This window comes from Aplidium turbinatum, chromosome 7 (assembly GCF_918807975.1).
Source record: "Aplidium turbinatum chromosome 7, kaAplTurb1.1, whole genome shotgun sequence".
NCBI lineage: Eukaryota > Metazoa > Chordata > Ascidiacea > Aplousobranchia > Polyclinidae > Aplidium > Aplidium turbinatum.
The window spans coordinates 19,527,131-19,545,960 of NC_137478.1; the positions used below are offsets into that span (position 1 = coordinate 19,527,131).

At 38.7% G+C, this 18,830-nt stretch overlaps 1 protein-coding gene across 1 annotated transcript in view; it reads right to left on the bottom strand.

Annotated features, from left to right (window-relative positions):
• The window catches only part of LOC145774084 (sushi, von Willebrand factor type A, EGF and pentraxin domain-containing protein 1-like), a 78,280-nt gene that overhangs the window by 4,755 nt on the left and 54,695 nt on the right, over nucleotides 1-18,830 (bottom strand). Inside the window, exon 13 of the mRNA XM_082585232.1 lies at nucleotides 4,265-4,367. Coding sequence (XP_082441358.1) covers nucleotides 4,265-4,367 — 103 coding nt within the window. The remainder of the gene's footprint in view (nucleotides 1-4,264; nucleotides 4,368-18,830) is intronic.

Sequence of the window (18,830 nt, forward strand, 5' to 3'; positions counted from 1 at the left end):
AGACCAAGAATAATTTGGACAACAAACACCACAAAATGGACCAAATTAAGTTATGAAAGTGCAGTACGCACAGCTCATGGTCGAGAACAATGGCGCATTGTATCCAACCCTCCATACGAGGAAGGAACAAAATGATGAGAACCTTGACCATGGCTTGACAGTGTCGCAAACTTGTAAATGCTTAATTGAATTCCAGAAATTGGCTCTGTTCCCAAGACTGATAAAGTGAAGTTTACGATTGTTGTGGAAGCGGCGTTGTCTGTAAGTTATTCCATCCGCTAGGTGACGCTGAATGGATCGCTATCCTTGATATCCTTGCTCGAGTGCACACTCTGAGAGTTGAATCCGCATTTTTTGATCTCAGCGTTTCTTACTTCATAAAGTTAAATATTTGTGGAAGCACCGAATACAAACTACCTGCTCACAGTGAGGTGCGTTAAACAATGTTGTTGCCAGATTTTTTTCCGGCCAAAATCATATTTTGACAAGTTCAGGTGTTGACCAATTAAACGCAAGAGTTTAGAAGTACTGAATTCGGATTGTTTGGACAATTACTAAAATTACGTTGATTAGGCCAAATGGTCAAAGCAGTATTTCGTTGGTTGGTTTTGAATCTTTATTTTCGAACTGACAAAACCTTGATAGGTTATTCCTGGTAGTTTCGTATACTTGTAGATGTAGAGGCTCTTGACGCAGGGCCGATTACCGAGATTGGCAGAGTGAAGTTTTCCGATTGGTGAGGTGTTCTTGCCGGGGAATTATTCCATTCACTAGGTGAAAACGATTAGTCCGAAAACTGACTGATTTTGTTGTATCGATGAGGTCTTAGGTCTTACAGTGTCGTTTAATATTTGCTTTGATAGCGTACAGCTGTGTAAAACTTTAGCTGGCTTCTATTTTCTCAAAAACTTTCTTTTGTAACTAACAGTTCTTCTTAAGTCTACAAATCGTGTTTGGCAAGTCTATCCCAAACGCTGCTAAGCCGCAGTACTTTATTTGTAAACTCCTAATTATCAAGATAACAGCAGTTTATTTGCAAATTCAACCTGCTTAAACACGCAGGCTGCAATCTGACAAAAATATAAATTGACTAAATACTGTAGAGTAAAATAATCAGTAGGCTATATAGCCAACACCTATGGAATTAGCACTGTAAAATTGGAGTGCCCAGTGCTATATTTAGTAAACTTTTAACTACTTTTAAGTTTAACCCTATTCGGACTAAGCTATTTTTGTGAGGTAATGGCCTGACGTGTGGACTTATTCCATCCACACTTTCATTTGCTAATAACTTTTGATATAAAAACGTTACGAGGTTGCTTTTTTCGCAAAGTTAAAGCAAAATTATTGACAAACTGGTTAAAATTTTAAGTGGACACACATACTCTACCAGTTATTTGCTATTGCTTTTTTGCTAAAAGTAGTCATTTTTTTTTTAATTTTTCTGATGTCTCCGTCATAATCTCCTGAAATCGTTAATATCTTCGTAAAAGGCACACGGTCCAGTCATGCATGTAATCCGAAATGGTCAGTAGTCATGTAGGTCACGCAGTAAATCTTGGAAGGCACAAAACAATACAAATGTTTGCTAACTTGCTTGTACAACATGATAAAGTTTTTCAGATGACCTGGCAATTTTAGGAGTAGGGTGTCAAAAACTGCTGATAACTAAAAAACTATACCACATAAAAATGTCATTTTATTACTAAAACAAAGATGAATAATTTTTAGGAAAAGTCATAAAACTTCAACTAATTTGAGCCAGTAACTTTTAAGTAATCGATGAAAGTTTTAGGTATGGACGGAACCCATCCACCCGTTAGTCCGAATAGGGTTAAACTCTCACAGGGCTAAAAAAATGTGTTAAATAGATAGATATTTAAGGCAACTTTGAAAGCACCAATTCATCGGCATCAATATTTAGCAAATTGTACTTTCAAGACTAGCTCAAAAAAATGTCGCCAAAGCAAGAAACGGTAGAAAAGAATCAAGTTTGGCAGGTAAACCTTAAACCCGGCAATTTTGCCTAATATTTGCATTAAATATTTCTTTCAATTTTCACTTTGCAGTTGAAGTTTTTTTGCAATATAATCATCCAAAATTGGTTTTGATATGATGAATAGCTTATAGCCTACTTTGATGTTTGATTGAAAAAAATTGTTTGATGTTTACACAGTATCAAAACTGAAGAGGAAGGAAGCTTTTTTTGAATTTTTAATGTTTAAGCTCCCTTTCTTAGTTATGGGAATATCTGATTAGGCTAGTAGGCTACCGATCACAGAGATCTAAAGAGTCTACTAAAGAAATATGTCACCGTAACACTTGAGAAAGACAATTAAACTTTGAAGTAGTAGGCTACTTTTCAATACACACGTTTTGTGTTCAAATGCGTATAATTTACTAATTAGCATGCGATATACAAAGGCATGTTACATAAGGAAAGCACTAAGTACGCTACAAAGATCCTCAATATCACCGAGAACTTTCGATTCACTAAGCTGATACAATCATTGCTTAGCAATCGTCGTTAATATGTTTATTTTTGTGGCAAAAATAGCAGATGGAGACAGCAAAAAAATGGTCTACCACAAGGGAGTGTTTTAGCCCTCATCTTGTACAACATTTATACCCGTGTCCGGTAATTTCATCGCAGTAATTTCATCGTGGTAATATCATCGTGGCAATTTCATCGCATGGTAATTACATCGCAGTATATCACATCGTCAGGTAATTACATCGCAGTATGAGAGCTGCGTAGGCTACCAGCTGCGTTCTTGCGTTATCTCAACAGCTGCGTTCTGCGGCTACCACCTATGCAAGCTGCGTTCTTGGGTTAGGGTTTCATTTACTTTATCATCCGCCTTTTCACTTAAAAAAAATGGGTGGACGTTGACGAAGACAATTAAATTACTGACGATGTGGTGTCTTGCGATGTAATTACAATGCGATGACAATGTATGCGATGTAATTACCATGTGATGAAATTACTGCGATGAAACTACCACGATGAAATTACCGCGATGAGATTACAGTGAATCATTTATACCAACGACCAACCAATCCATCCTGGTACAAGAAGCTTCATATACGCCGACGATTTGTGTATAACAACACAACATAAACACTTCACTTCCACGGAGAGAGTACTCAGCGATGCTCTGGATGGGCTGACAACATACTACACGGATAACCACCTGCGTGCCAACCCCAATAAAACTCAAGTCTGCGCATTCCACCTTAGATCCCGGGATGCATCACGCCAACTAAACATTTCCTGGAATGAAACCAAACTGGCACACTGTATCAATCCCGCATACCTCGGTGTCAAACTAGATAGGTCCCTCACATACAAATCCCATAGCGAAAAAGTAAGAGCTAAGGTGGCTTCTAGAAATAATATTTTACAGAAACTCGGAAACTCTGATTGGGGTGCCCTCTCTGACACAATACGGTCAACTGCTTTAGCCTTATGCTATTCGATCACAGAATATGTTTGCCCAGTGTGGGAACGCTCAGCACATGCCAAGAAAATTGACGCCATATTGAACCAAAGCTGCCGTCTGATTACAGGTTGTCTCAACCAACCAACATCACGTCGCTGCACATTCTGTCTGGAATCGCTCCCCCAACATTAGAAGAAGCGTAACCACTTGAAAGAAAAGATCTTGCCAGAACATGAATTTGAGACCCACTGTATGGCCAAACTCCAGCACATGCGTCTGAAGTCAAGAAAAAGTTTCCTTGCCTCAGTTGTCCCATTTGGTCAAGACGATGTCACAGCCAATGTGCGGGTTCAACTATGGCAGGAGGGACTGGCAGCCGGACCGGCATTGATCAATATGGAGCTCACACCCATGGAGGGCCTTCCTCCCGGAAAGCGTGAACCGTGGAAGTATTGGCGATGCCTCGACCGCTAAAGATCTGGTATTGGCAGGTGTAAAACTTTGATGAGACACTGGGGGTATTCCATGGGGAGCACAAGCTGCAAATGCAGACAGGAGCAAACGATGCAACATCTACTCGAATGCCCTGACCTAAAAGCAAGGTGCTCTGCACAGGATTTGACCGAGTTCAACGATAGAGCAAGAGCTTGCGTGATGCTCTGGGCTACGGCCGTGTGACACACGATGAAGAAGAAGTAGCCTACGCTACAAAGAATATTAAAAACATGACTGGGGGTAGCAAAGTGGGTGTTAGCAGCCTATATGTTTATATATATATCTTATATATGATAACCTAAACTACGGATACTGTCTTTTCTTACCGTATTTTCCTTCGAGGGGAAGCAGCCACGCCAAGTATCAGGATCAAACTAAGAATTGTGAAAATGATGATCATCATTACGATGCCAATATTTAGACCACCTCCTGCAATAAAAAAATGATTATCAATATTTATTTGTAGTTTATTCAGCTATAATTTACAATCATTTGGTCTAGTGAAGTCACTACTGAATAAATAGACCCTAGTAGGGGAGATGTTCCACCAACGGACAGGGTACGACCAACGGACCACCCTTCTATTTCTTAAAATAAAAGCTGGAAGCACGAAAAATGTTATTGTGGTATTGAGATTAACCTTTTTGGTTTTGGAAATCTTCTTTGCGGGGACCTGTGATTTTTTTTCGTATTGTTATGAAGGAAAGTATGGTTTACAAGGTAGAAAGTAAATTTTGAACATTTTTCTTCTGAAATTTTTTTCACCCATCGGTTTATTTTTTCAAGACTATTTTTTGTTTGCTGATTTCTTATTCATTGATTAATGAAATTGCAATGAGTTAAATGTTTAAATTTTATCCATCATTAAACCAGGCCATGAAATCCAAAAACTATCATGTATCTGACCAACGGACCACCTACTTGTTTGACCATTGGGTCACTAGCTAATTGTTCGACAATGTCTTCCTTTTTGTATTCAAACTAAAGATGTCAGAAATAAAAACCACTAGCAATAAAACAGGGTTGTTTAGTTCGGAAAATCTCAACAAAGCTGTCGAAGATGGTTTGAAACAAAACATTTTTGTTTGAAAGTCGGCGAAAAAATATGATATACCACGAACAACGTTGGCTCGTTATGTTAAAGAATGAATCAATGGATAGTGAGAAAACTACTGCACCAACACCCGTGGCATCTACAAAACGCCTGTCTGATATCTTAAAGTTTTCTGCAACTTTAGAAAAATATGAGATTTAAAAGGAGTAAAATAAACACCAAAAACACTTGAATCTCATATTATGAAATTGAATTGAATATGAAAATAGGAAATGAAATTTCATAATAAAAGCATATTTCTAGTGCTTATTGCTTATGTTGTTGTGTTGTTTGTATGTTGTTCGTGTATTAAATAGTCCAAAATAAGCTCCAGTGCATCAGCTTTTTGCCAAGTAGAAGTGACCCGTTGGTTGAATAGCAGTGGTCCGTTGGTCGTATAGGGGTTTGACCAACGGGGCACTTTTTATTATCATTTAAAAGTTAATTTTCGGCAGTTAGTAGTTGGAACATTAAGAACATTTTTTGGCTGAATATACCAGGGTATGTGACCTACGGTTATGCCAAAAAAGGAGGACGCATGGCCTTTGTATGGACAGAAAATAACAAATATGTGAAAAATGACCCGTTGGTGACACATCTCCCCTAAATGTGGATTTTTGGTTGATAATATAACTCTGAGTAATATTGTGAGGTAACGTAACTTGAAAAAAGAACGAGGCAGGTGATTGCGTACAATGCATTGGAAATTTGTATTTGATAGGCTACAATTCAAACCGCCCATCTTTTGTGAATGGAAAAAGACAATAGAATATTATAACTTTTTAGGTACTTTAAAAGCCTTTTTGCGGTTTCATTGCATCTTGTGGGCTAAAACTAGACTGATCTATATAATGAAGGATTGCAACAGTTTTCAGTTGACTCAAGCCTAGTAGGCAAAAAGTTTCTAAAGTTTAACTAGTCTGGTTATTGAACAGTGTAGTAGTTAGTATAGGAGTCGGTGGTCAATTAAATTGCAAAATAATGTAAAGTAACTAGCCTAAATTTAATTATCTTGAAACTGTTTAGATAAGCTATACGTAGGCTACTACAATACATGAGCCTAACAGTTCATCAATAATTCCAGCAGCATTTTTTTAAATTACATTTATTAAGGTTTGTTACCATAAAAACTATGCAGTTATTGCAGTTGCATGACACAGCTATCAATATTTTGCGTGAAAATGGTTATCTTGATATTGCCACAAGTATGAGAGGGGGGGGGGGGTAATCGGATTTTTTTTAAAATGTAACTTTAACCCTGGTTTTAGAATACAACAGGACATTCTAAGACCTGTAGAAAATCACTGTCCAAAACCATTTATTCTATGTGCATCTCTTGGATATTTACCTAATTACTGCATGTAGCGTACTGTGTGATTGTACCAGCTGTGAAAAGAAACAATGACAACTGTATAGTGTACATATAGTTGTAATGATACCAGTACGGTAGGCATAGACCAAGCACATTTGCCAACATTACATTCAAAATCTTCTAAGTATTTTGTTTTTCATAAATGAAGTTTTTTTGTGTAAGCTGTAGTGAGCGCTGATTAGCATGCCCGCACGCGAATTTTTAAACATCAAAAACTTACTGTAGCTAAAACTTTGTATGACCGCATTGACACACATGTCGCAGATCCGCATGAACGTTCACGACAGAACAAAGCATTACACAATACTTTGCGCCTCAATGGATTTCCAAGAAAGCATGCTTGCCAACGACAACCTAAAAGTTTAGTACCCCCATCTACCCAGTATAAGTCTTTTGCTTCTTTACCTTATGTTAAGGGAGTTTCTGAAAAAATTCGGCGTATCTTAAATGAAATTGGTGTAAAAGTCGCTTTGAAACCTTTCTTGACAATAAGTAATTTTTTGCCATCTTTAAAAGACCCCTTGAATCAAAGCGAAATCTCAGGTTTAGTGTACCAAGTTTCTTGTGATGATTGCAATTTAATTTATGTTGGCCAAACAAAACGAGATCTCAAATCTCGCATTAATGAACACAAAAGAGCTTTCAAATATCAACGCCCTGAACATTCCGCTCCTTGCATGCATGCCATAACTTCAGATCATAAAATAACTTGGAGCAATTCTAAAATTCTAAAAGTTGAAAGTGATTATAAAAAGCGAATGTTTTCTGAAAGTTGGTTCATCAATCAAAAGCCTCATGTAATGAATCGCAATGATGGCATCTCTTTTCCCGCTATCTACAAAAAACTATTGTAAGTGCTGATTTGACGTTTTTTCAAATTGGTTTCATGCTGATTGTAAAACTGTGCAGTAGTGCGTACAAAACTCGATTCATGACTCATGCCGTTCACTCTCCTATCTTGTTGTTATTTAAGTTTCTTGTTGATCGCAATTAAGTCCCCCTTTTTTCTAACTTATTTCAAACTTTGCGCGCGATAAGTTTTTGTCCAGAAGTTGAATTTTCATTTTGCATGTTTAGTTGTTTTCAGCAATATGTCCTGTGTTTTGCCATGCTAGACAGGTAGTCACTACCTGGTCTAGCCCCCTGAAGAAGTCAGTCGTGTCTGATTGACGAAACGTCGGAATAAAAGCAGATTGTTACTGTATACATCTTGTGATAGTTTAGCTTAATTTGCACCAGTAGAACATCTCATATCATTTAATTTAATGCCTGGTGAACAGCCTCATTCAATTTTCAGCATTATCAGAAAAGAATATGGCAAGGACGTGTTAAGAAAAGCGAGGAAACTTGTGAATGAAAATTTGAAGATTAGCAAATTATATCAGCATCTCAAGTTTAATCATTGCTGTTTGAGAGAAAGAATTCTTCCTAAAAGTCTACAGTTTTCTCCCCCTATTCGCACATCTCGTGGTTTTCGATTAGCGTCTAAACACGGTTTTGAATTTTTAAAATTGCGCATAACGGAATGTCACTTTCAAATTAAGAAGAAAAAATCATTTTATAATCAACTTTATGACTTTTTGAAGAGCAAGCTAAAGTCAGGCCATGTCCAAGATTTACTGCATTACTCCACTAAAACGCAACATTCTTCAAACAATAAAACAAAGAAAATTCATGAAAAAAAGTTAGCTGCTTTACGACAAACACAGCTCTCAGAAAGAAATGATACATCATCATTGACAAACCGATGGGTGAAAAATCTAAGCCAGAAAGAACTCACTAAACATCAAATCAAAGTGTTGAAAAAAGGTCTCAATTTTGCCATTTCGCCCAAGTCAATTCCTAAATTAGATATTGTAGCGGCAACAGAAAAAGGATACAGAGGAGTAAATGACGCAGCTGGTGTTGCAATGGCCAGATCAAAGATTACTCAGAATACCCCAAATTCAAAGTAATTTTTCAAAATTTTCTGGGGGAGACCCCCCAGACCCTCCACCGCTAGGTGTCGCCTTCGGCGAACACACCGCTAGGCTTCACCCGCTGACCGTCAAACCACCCACCTTTTCCCTTTCAAAATATCTATCTACGCTACTGAATTGGATCATTGTCATTGGGGCCCGCAAAGCATATTCTGCACAGGGCCCGAAATACCCTAAGACCGGCACTGCTCGGGGTGTGCGCTTGAGCAACGCATTTCAAGACTGCTCTCCATTTAGCGGCACCTAGTGAATGGAATAATTGCCCGGCAATAACACTTCAACAATCGGAAAACTTCACTTTGCCAATCTCGGTAACCGGCCCTGCGTCAAGAGCCTCTACAAGTATGCGAAACTACCAGGAATAACCTATCAAGGCTTTGTCAGTCCGAGGATAAAGATTAAAAACCAACCAACCATATGCAAATGAGACAGAAAGTTCGTGGGAAAAAAAATTCGCTGCCCGCCCATACATAGCCGTCAGTAGGGCGGCGACACTCCTGGGCATGATTGAATGGTGAGGAGTGACCGGTACACGAAGTTTTGACTATAAGAACAAAAACTAAAGGTCAAGAAATTTCACATTTCTAGCATATTTCTTTCTGAGAAATATTTCACTTCTAGAGTGGGGCGTCCTCATAAAGCCCCGTCTTGCTACAGATAGGGTTAATACATCATGATTAAGCAAAAGTTCCACAAAAATACAATATTGAAGCTCTTCGGGACATGAACTCACGTGAGGCTTTTCCACAGTGCCTTCAGACTCGTTCAGGAAAAATCAATTTCTGACTCTGTTGAAGATTGCTGGAATCACGTTAGTGGCTATTCTTGACACATGTACAGAAACTATTGGTCATAAGAAAAAGAACCACCAACATTGTTTCGATGAGAGCGATAAAGTTCTCAGGAAACTAATCGATAGAAAGCGGTAAACCTTTATCACGCTCCAGAATGACTCTCAATCTGATATAAAGCGTGAGTTATACAAAAAAATTAAGGCTGAAGTCCAAAGAACTACTCGCACTCTCAAGAATCAGTAGTGGAAAAAGAAAGCTCATGAAACGTAACAGCTGGCTGATGCCTATAACACACGTGGCTTTTTTAATGCGATGAGAGAAGTAAGGATGGAGAAACGCTACTAAGAGTGAAGCTGAAATAGGATCTCGATGGAAAAAACATTTGGGGAGCTTCTCAACCATACAGTTGTTATTTACAAATGTGTGATTGACATCATTCCCAACACGACACAAAGAGACTCTCTTTCTCAGACACCATCTCTCGGAGAGGTCAAAACTGCTATTATGGCCATGAAAAACAACAAAGCAGCGGGCCCTGACGGAATCCCAGCAGAGATTTACAAACTAGGTGGCAGTTTAATCCAACATGACCTCTATCAACTGTTAATAAAAATCTGGACAAATGAAATTTTGAAATCAGATGGAACAGATACTAACATCGTCACCATGTACAAACGCAAAGGTGATCGATCAGACCGTGGAAACTATCGTGGGATTTCTCTGTTAGCAATTGTTGGCAAAAGATCTTAGCACGTATCTTGAACAATCACCTCAATCTGATATCCGAAAAGATTTTTCCTGAAACTCAGGCTGGCTTCAGGCCATCGTGTAGCACCACGGACATGATATTTAGCCTTTATGCGTTTTCAATGCAGAAGATGTGAAGGTATTGTAGCTGATAAAACGTACGAAAGCATGTGAAATTGGGAAGCGATGAGATAGAAGTGGTTACGGAATTCCGCTAGGTACTATCTTGGAGATATGTTAAAAAAAGGTAATTGCACCAGCAGAGCAAAGACGGCAAGAATATGTGCTGGTTAGAAAAGTTTAAAATGTCAGGTACATTTTTTGGCAGAATGCTTTTTCGCATATTGAAAGCAAGGTTGTACAAGGCGTGTGTAAGAAGCGTGATGTGTTATGGAAGTGAATTCTGGGTAATAAAGAGGGCAGATATTGAAAGAATGCAAACGACGGAAATGAGGATGGTTTGTATGATATGTGGCAAGACACTTCTCGACAAAAATAAAAATGATGTGGTGAGAAATTTTCATTTTGCGTGTTTAGTTGGTTTCAACAACATGGTCCTGTGTTTTGCCATGCTAGACAGGTAGTCACTACCTGGTCTAGCCCCTGAAGAAGTCAGTCGTGTCTGATTGACGAAACGTCGGAATAAAAGCAAATTGTCACTGTATACATCTTGTGATAGTTGAGCTCAATTTGCACCAGTAGAACATCTCCTATTATTTAAAGTAGACTGATGTTGAGAACATTGAATTATACATACTTGCGTGGTCACTGGTCATCCTCTGAGATGGGTTGCACAATGCACATCTTGAACGAATGGATGAGAACAATTTGACAAAGTGAGTCTGAAAAAAGGTAGTGACAGGAACAATCAAAAACAAAAGGCGAGAGATGAAACGTAAGATGACACCGTGAAAGATGACATGAACAAAAGAAATCTGAAAATTGAAGATGCCAACCATAGAGAAAGACGGAGAAGTCGCTGCAGACAACTGGGCGATCCTGACGTTCCGGGATAAAGACCGAGCTTCTTCGAAGCCAAATGGATGATGCCAGTGGCGTAGCCAGGAAAAAAAATTGGGGGGGGGGGAAATATTTGCTGAATTGAAGAGAACGACAAAGTGTTTGATTTAAGACATCGCCACTTGATGTGCAGTGGCGTATCCTGGTGGCTTGAGCAAGGGGAAACAATGAAACTGGTGGGGGTTAGAGCGTGGCGAAGGCACGCGTATTCTAGGGGGTCCGGGGGCATGCTCCCCCGGAAAAATTTTGCAAAATTACACTTAAATAATGGATTATAGCGCTTTCTGGAAACACTTTTAGGGTAATATTTGCATGAAATTTATTAGCAGATAAACAGCTATTAACTTATTAAAGGTAGCTCTTATACACACGAACAGGCAAAATCTGCGGCTAAAATTAGAGAGCACCAAAAACTCAGCTACACAAAAACCCAACAGAGTAAGCCATTCTGAAATTGCTTCCACAAATTAGTTAAAAGAAACGTAAATCGAGTAAATTTTGCGCGATTTACAATTTGCAAAATTTATTGGCCCTTATTAAAGCCCTTACTATCTTCTTGTGCATAGTAAACAATTAACACAAGGAGATCGGTATCTTCTCCAATCAGAGTTGCTGTCTGGAGAAAAGATGTCTCCACTGCGGCCTTCACAAATTCTGCATCAGCATCCCAGATGCATTTACCACGTGCAATTTTGTTCCCGAAGTTTACCACTTATCATTCAAATCAAATTTTGTTTATTGGTATCTTGTGAAAGGAACTCCTCCTGCTTGCCTGTAAACATAGTCTCAGCTGTAAAGTTGACAACGGGATGAAGATTACGTCCTCTTCTTTGATGCATGTTGTCTTTAATGGTCGGCCCTTCTTCATAGCCGTCAAACACAATGGTCGTACCGGATCCATATTACCGGATGGTGAAATCAGCATATGACCGTGCTATTTCACCATAGCATTGTCCACGCTGACATGGTATGCGGTGAAGGAGTGAACCGCCATCAAGTACGTGGCACTCCGTTTGTGGCACAAAATGTAGGATTGCATTACTTGCGTGATCACAGATCGCGTGTGCTAACTGTGGCTTATCAGCTTTTCGGAATACATGTCTCGATTCAAAGAGAGCAGGAGGGAAAGGACTAAGCTCGTAACACATAACTTCTTCCAGTGATAGATGTCCAGCTTGGAAGACCACCATGAAGCGTTGAAAAAGAAGTGCAGTATCAATGGTTCGATCAGGAGCGATCTTAATAGCAGATTTTTGCCCAAAGGTCCTGGCTTTATCCTTTTTACTGAATGAGTGTGCGAATGCAGGTTGTCCTGACATTTTTTGTAAGATTTTTTTGTCCAACAGTCTCATATTCGTGCACGTTCACACTATCATCGGCTACAACACCAGTGACAACGTTCCTTAACGAAGCATCTTGCAAGAAAGGTGAACATGCGACAAGTTTTGAACTGATCTTCTCCAGGTCAGCAGCGTCCCTTTTCATCCTTGCCTTTGTTGACTCCTTGTGCTGTTCAGATGTCGTGAATGACAAGTTTGTAAACTCCTGCATAGCGATGTTGTACTTTGATGTTATGGACCTGGACATGGTCCAAAGGGCTCTCTGCTTTTCATCCATTCCACTTCCGTGCGTCATACCCCCAGTGGTTTTCAACGACCTCATCAATGTCGTCTCGATGACGAGATCTGAGCTGAGGCCTGCCCAGAACTGGCTGCTACGACGGATAACATGAAAACCCTTTTCAAACTTCCTGAATACGTCTGGGTGGTTAATGTGAAGCTGTCCCATCTGTTGGATATAGAAGTATGCTGATTTCAAGTAGTTGTAATGCCCAGCTGCGGCAAATATCGGCATGCAGTCACTGACAGCACGTAGGTGCATCTGCCAAGAACCTATTCGGTCTGCCTTTATCAGTGACCTGGCAACTTTTACCATGCTTTGGTAACTCAGTCACAATTGACTTGTCTTGGATCTAGCACCCAGTTCTATCTTCCTTTTCTCCAGCTGTTCTTTTATCTTACTGAGGGTCGCTGATATGAATACAGTTTCTAATGCCATCTCACCGTTTGATAGTGCAATATACATCCTTTCAGACTCTTGAACCATCGCTGCGAATTCGGGACTAGCATCTTCCATCTCTGATACCATCATTCGGCTAAGACGTTTGTCTACAAGAAGATGACCACGGAATGCTCTCTGAACTGCTTTGCTTGTTAGCATATGGGCTACAGAATTTTCACCGTAAACTACCCCTAGAATGTCCTGAAGTCCTGTGCCGTCCATCAGTGTTCCAATCGCTCCTAGCAAATTCATAAACGTGTGGAAACCACCAAGTAGCAGGACAATGGATTTAAGGTGGCTTTCCGGTGGTGAATCTAGGATTATCTCTGATGCCTTCCAATATAATGGTTGGTCGAATGCATGGCGCCCTCTAGTAGAGGCCACGTCATCACGCGTACTTCAAACTGACTGACGGCCTATTCTAAAACTTAATCAGTTGGGAGGAAGATGTTCAATCTATACCAGGGCTTCCCAAACTTTTTTGCTCGCGACCCCTTTTAATCTCCTAAAACTTTTCGCGACCCTTCATGGTTAAAATGATAAACAGTGCGAAATATAGCCTACATTTGTGATATTGGTGGAAAGGTTTTCAAATGAAAACTTAAAACCAGCTGACGGTAGGCTACTCAATGACTGCTACTTGACAGTTTACACGCAGCCTACGGGAAACAAAACAAAGAACCAAATAGGCCTACATTTATTCAGATGGATATGAGTGTGGTGGATGCGACCGTTTTTGCTACAAAGCAAGTCCAGCCGTGGCTCAATTGGCTAATGCTGGTCCCAAGGCGGTTTCAATGTTGCTTAGTTTTGATGGTGTCTGTTCATCAAAGTTAAACACGCTGACTCGCACAAATTGTCGTCGTAGGCTCCAGCTCGTGTCCAAGCATTGGTTTTGTTTCCAGTCGGATGTGGCTTTAGAGGCCTACTCTACAGTGGAAAAGACGTGGTCAAAATTCACATTGTATGGAAAGTTGGGAACGTGGTTGTTAGCTTATTTTCTAATGTTTTATTTTTTCTGAACCTTTCGCATCCTGTTTTTTCTCGAAAATTCCGTGCCTTCCCTCGTTCTTTTCTTCCAGATTGACTTATCACCAGCAAGTTGTTCTCACTATTCTAGATCAACGTTTGCTGGGTTGAGGGAGTCTTTAACTGGTCTTAGTAATTGCGTCATTGGTGAGACGATCCACTCAACGAGTAGCCTACCCAGCATTTGCCTCAGTTTACTCTGCTGGAAATTTTCAAGACAAATACGTCAAAACAAACGACAGGAGTGCGGTTAGCCCTACTGCTGAATCAGGTCATGGTAGATATTCCGCTCTAACGTTAAGCCAAAAACAAAAAGTGTGAAGGTGTTTGCATAAAATTTATAAATTTCCACAAAACTTAAACTTTAAGTCAGAAGATAGATCAGTAATTTCTTTCTGAGAGAAGTGCTCGGTAGGTTTAGGTTTTGGATTTAATAAAATTTGGTATTGTCTAATTCTGGAAAAAATACTTATGAAACTGTCAAAAGATTTGACAAAGACAAACGTTTAATAATCAAAGGCTTAACATTTGATTTCACATCATTGTTAACCAAAAACTTTTCAGTAGGCTAAATGAGAACATTTCAAATGAATCATTTTCAACTTCTTGTTTCCAGACGTTAAAATATGTTCATGAACGCTTTAATTTTAGATTTCAATGTAAAAACATAGATGTTTTCTCTATTCAGGGACAAATTACGTTCGTTCAGTTTTTTTAAGAAAATCTGATAAATAGCTTAATTTCAAGAACCAGATGTCATTGCGAAAATGATGGGCAAAGTCTGCATTTTTTTTCGTTAGAAAAATCACGACTTCAGTTTTCAACACTAATAACCTTTCTAGCTTCAACTTTCGAAAGCCATCTTACTTCACATTACAATACAAAGGGTCTTGAATTCCGATTCCGTTTTACCACACCAATTTGCTAAAAGACGCTTAAACTAGGTGCGTTACTCTCAACGTGTTCGGCTACAGTTAATAACTTGCACAGAAGTGTTAATATGCAGTACTTTGAGTAAAATTGGCACACTCTCTGCGACCCCTGAAGTTTGTCACGCGACCAGTTTGGGAAGCCCTGATCTATACTATAGTCTATTCTTTATGCTAAGGTTTTAGTTTTACTGAACTTATTTTTTATATTTTCCTTAACTTGTTCACTAACTATGTATCTTTGCCAGAAAGTAGAAGTTTAGTTACAACTTACAAACTTTATGAAAAGCTGAAGCAGTTACAGTTATGCAGCTTGGTTTAACAAAATTAGGTATAAGCTACTATGTTTTCCTTTCAAGGAGCTTTTATCTGTTCATGAAGTCATTGGTTACACAGAAAATTCACAACAAACTGCCATTATCAATCTATGTTTCCTTTAAGTTTCTGCCCAGTTTCCTTGAAGCATGTTGTGGCCTGTGGGTAAAGTAGGCAGAAAATTGTATTTCTTCCAGGTTTATTAAAGTCAGCAAATAGAGTAGGCCTATTTAATAAATCTCCATTTATATGTTCAGTTGTATGCAATGTTACTCACTACTGGTAAGTTAGTTTAACAGCTGCAGTCAATTTTGAATGTTGATACTAAATGTTTACCTGTACTTTATATTACAAATCTTCCTGTACCGGTATTTTTTTGCTTGCCAGCTACATGTCTTCTGTCCACTCACCATTTTCTTATAGATAACATATCATAAGATATCAATATTCACAAAAAATTACTTCACTGATATTACATTTATTTTCTTAAATACCAGGGTACCAAAGCTAATCATAGTAGAATGTAATGTTATTAATTTGTGTGGAATACTTACTGTATAGATAACTAACAAATCTTAACTAACTTAAATACTAACTTTCAATAGGCTATACTGGTAGTACAACAATTTTTAATAGATTGACTGCCCAGTTTCAACAACTGTTTAGTTTTGTAGCATCTTTATTTAATACATGCATGATGGGGGATCTTTATTTGTTATGCTTTGATTTATTTCTCGAGATGTTTTGATTTTTGCAATACATACATCTTGAGAATTCATGATCTGCATGTCAGTACAAAGTAGTTAACATGCATGGTTTGATATTATTTAGATTTACTAATCTGATTAATTTGCATGAAAGATAATTCCTCTGTTTTAAAAAATGCCTTTAAAGTGTTGCGTATCAAACTGCAATTCAAATTAGAAGTCTACTGGGATTGTTGTGTCCATATATAAGTTACCACAGGATGAGGAAGACAGAAAGAAATGGATAGCCATGATACCGCGTTCAAATTTAGTAGTAAGGAAACACACAGCGATTTGTCGCAAACATTGGCCGGATGATTGCAAGATGGTTGCTTGTCGTGGAAAACTGCGCCCCAGTGAACCCCCAGGTGTCTTTACCAATATTCCAAGAAGCTGTTTGTCGACACCTCCTCCCAAATGCAGAAAAACAACACAATCTTCTGTCAGTGTTCGAAGTGTTTTGCCAGATGAGATTGCAGAGTTTGAAAAGGCTGATATGCTCACACTGAATGAGGTTGAGAAGAAGTTACAAGATTCAGAATTATTTGTATACAGTGATGATGAAAGTAAAATTATTCAGTCAAAAAAAATGACACAAGGTGTACCACATTTCATAATAAAAATAAAACGTGATTTAACCTATGAATCATTTCACTGTGGATCCTCATGTACAGTTAACACACTTTCAGCAAACAGAGTCACTTCTTGCAATCGTTGGTCTACTCTTCATGAAATTATTCGATTTTTAAAACATAAAGAGCAAAATCACAAAACCCAAATCATTTTTGAGCAACTGAGTGCCATGGGAAAAGAGAAAGTTGGGAAAGCTATTTATTCACCAGATTCAGTCACTAGAGCATTTGAATATTTTGCATTGTCAAGATCATTATACAACCGATTTCGTGAAGATAACAAGCTCCCGAGTGTTAGTACACTGACACGTATTACTTCGAAAGTGGATAACATAACTGATTTGGCTTTCTTAAAAAATGTTTCAGATGGTTTACCTGCGCGTCAGCGTATCTGTGTTTTGTTGTGGGATGAAGTATATATTAAATCTATGATCACATACCATGGTGGCACACTATTCGGCAAAGCTGCAGATCATCCAGAATGCTTAGCAAAAACTGTTTTGGGGATGATGGTAAAGTGCTTGTTTGGTGGTCCGGAGTTCCTGGCAAAAGTTCTACCAGTGAGTAATTTGACATCAGATTTTTTAATCAGTCAAAGTGAACCTATTTTGCAATGTATCAATCAGTCTGGTGGAAACATTTTAGCAATTATTGCAGATGGGCATCAAACCAACCAAAAATGTTTTAGGAAACTTAACACGGTTAAGGGGAAACCATGGCTCAAAGATGAAGGAACATTTTTGCTGTATGATTATGTTCATGTTATGAAATGTATTCGAAATAACTGGCTCACTGAAAAGTGTGGCGAGCTGGAATTTGAATTTGATGGTAAGCGTCAGGTTGCAAAGTGGAGTGATCTAAAGCGGTTACATGAAATGGAAACAAATCATCTACTGAAGCTTTCGAAGTTAACAAATGTGGCTGTTTCTCCAAAACCAATTGAGAGGCAAAAGGTGTCAACCTGTCTGCAGGTATTTTGTGATGAAACTGTCGCCGCTTTACAAACCCATCCGAAACTGAAACATCTTCCTGTTGCAGGTACAGCAAATTTTATCAAAATTTTCATTAAATCATGGAAGATTCTTAATGTCAGAAGACTTGGTACTGATGTGAGATTTAACGATCCAACTAGGGCAGTGATTTGGTCACCCGATGACCCAAGGCTACAGTTTTTGCTAGATGTTGCAAGCATGGCAGAAAAAATTAAGAAAACTGGCTCAGTCAGAATTCGTCAGTTAACGGCAGATACTGCCAACTTCTTGTATCATATATGCCATGGTTTTGTAGATCTAGCAAAGTATTTACTTTCATGTGGAAATGATTTTGTAATCTTTGGCTGGTTTACAACAGACCCATTAGAAAAGTGCTTCAGTAAACTTCGACAAGGGTCTGGAGGTACCTATTTCATTATCTGCTCATTTCATTACTACCTATTTCATGCCCTGACCTAAAAGCAAGGTGCTCTGCACAGGATTTGGCCGAGTTCAACAATAGAGCAAGAGCCTGCGTGATGCTCTGGGCTACGGCCGTGTGACACACGATGAAGAAGAAGATTACTGCTCAGTCAGGTTTGGAAAAGGTAAGAATTCAACACGCGAAGCTCTCACTGCAATTAGATTTAAAGTTTGATGTTGCCGAAGGTCATGCTTGTGCCGCTTGTAATCGTGATCTTGTAGAAAGTGAGCTTGAAGTTTTGGATAGCTTATGTGCTTTGGAAGGGAAAGTTTCAGAAGAGGTTTTAATTGCAATGGTTATATTGCTGGGTATGTTGAGTTGAAGAATGGATGTGCTATTGCAGAAGACACATACTTCTATTATGAAAGATTTGGTTCATATGTTGATAAATTAAATCGAGGTGGTCTGACACGTCCGAAGGATAGTGTTGTACAGTGGTGTGTATTTTGTTACATCTTTTTTACAAGTGTTGTTGGTGAAATGTGTCGAAAATTTATTTCCTGTAACTTTCTGTCCATATCTGAACGACATTGCTTTTTCATGACATTGTCTCACATTGGCTAGTGTATTTTTAAAGAACTATGCCCTGTTGCAGTCTCGCAGATGCTCAAAAGAAAGTGCATTGAAAGTGCTAAAACTTTCATAGAATATAGTCTATACATGCTGATAATTAAAGGCATAATGCTTCTTTGAATCTTTATTTAGCTGATCTGATGTTAT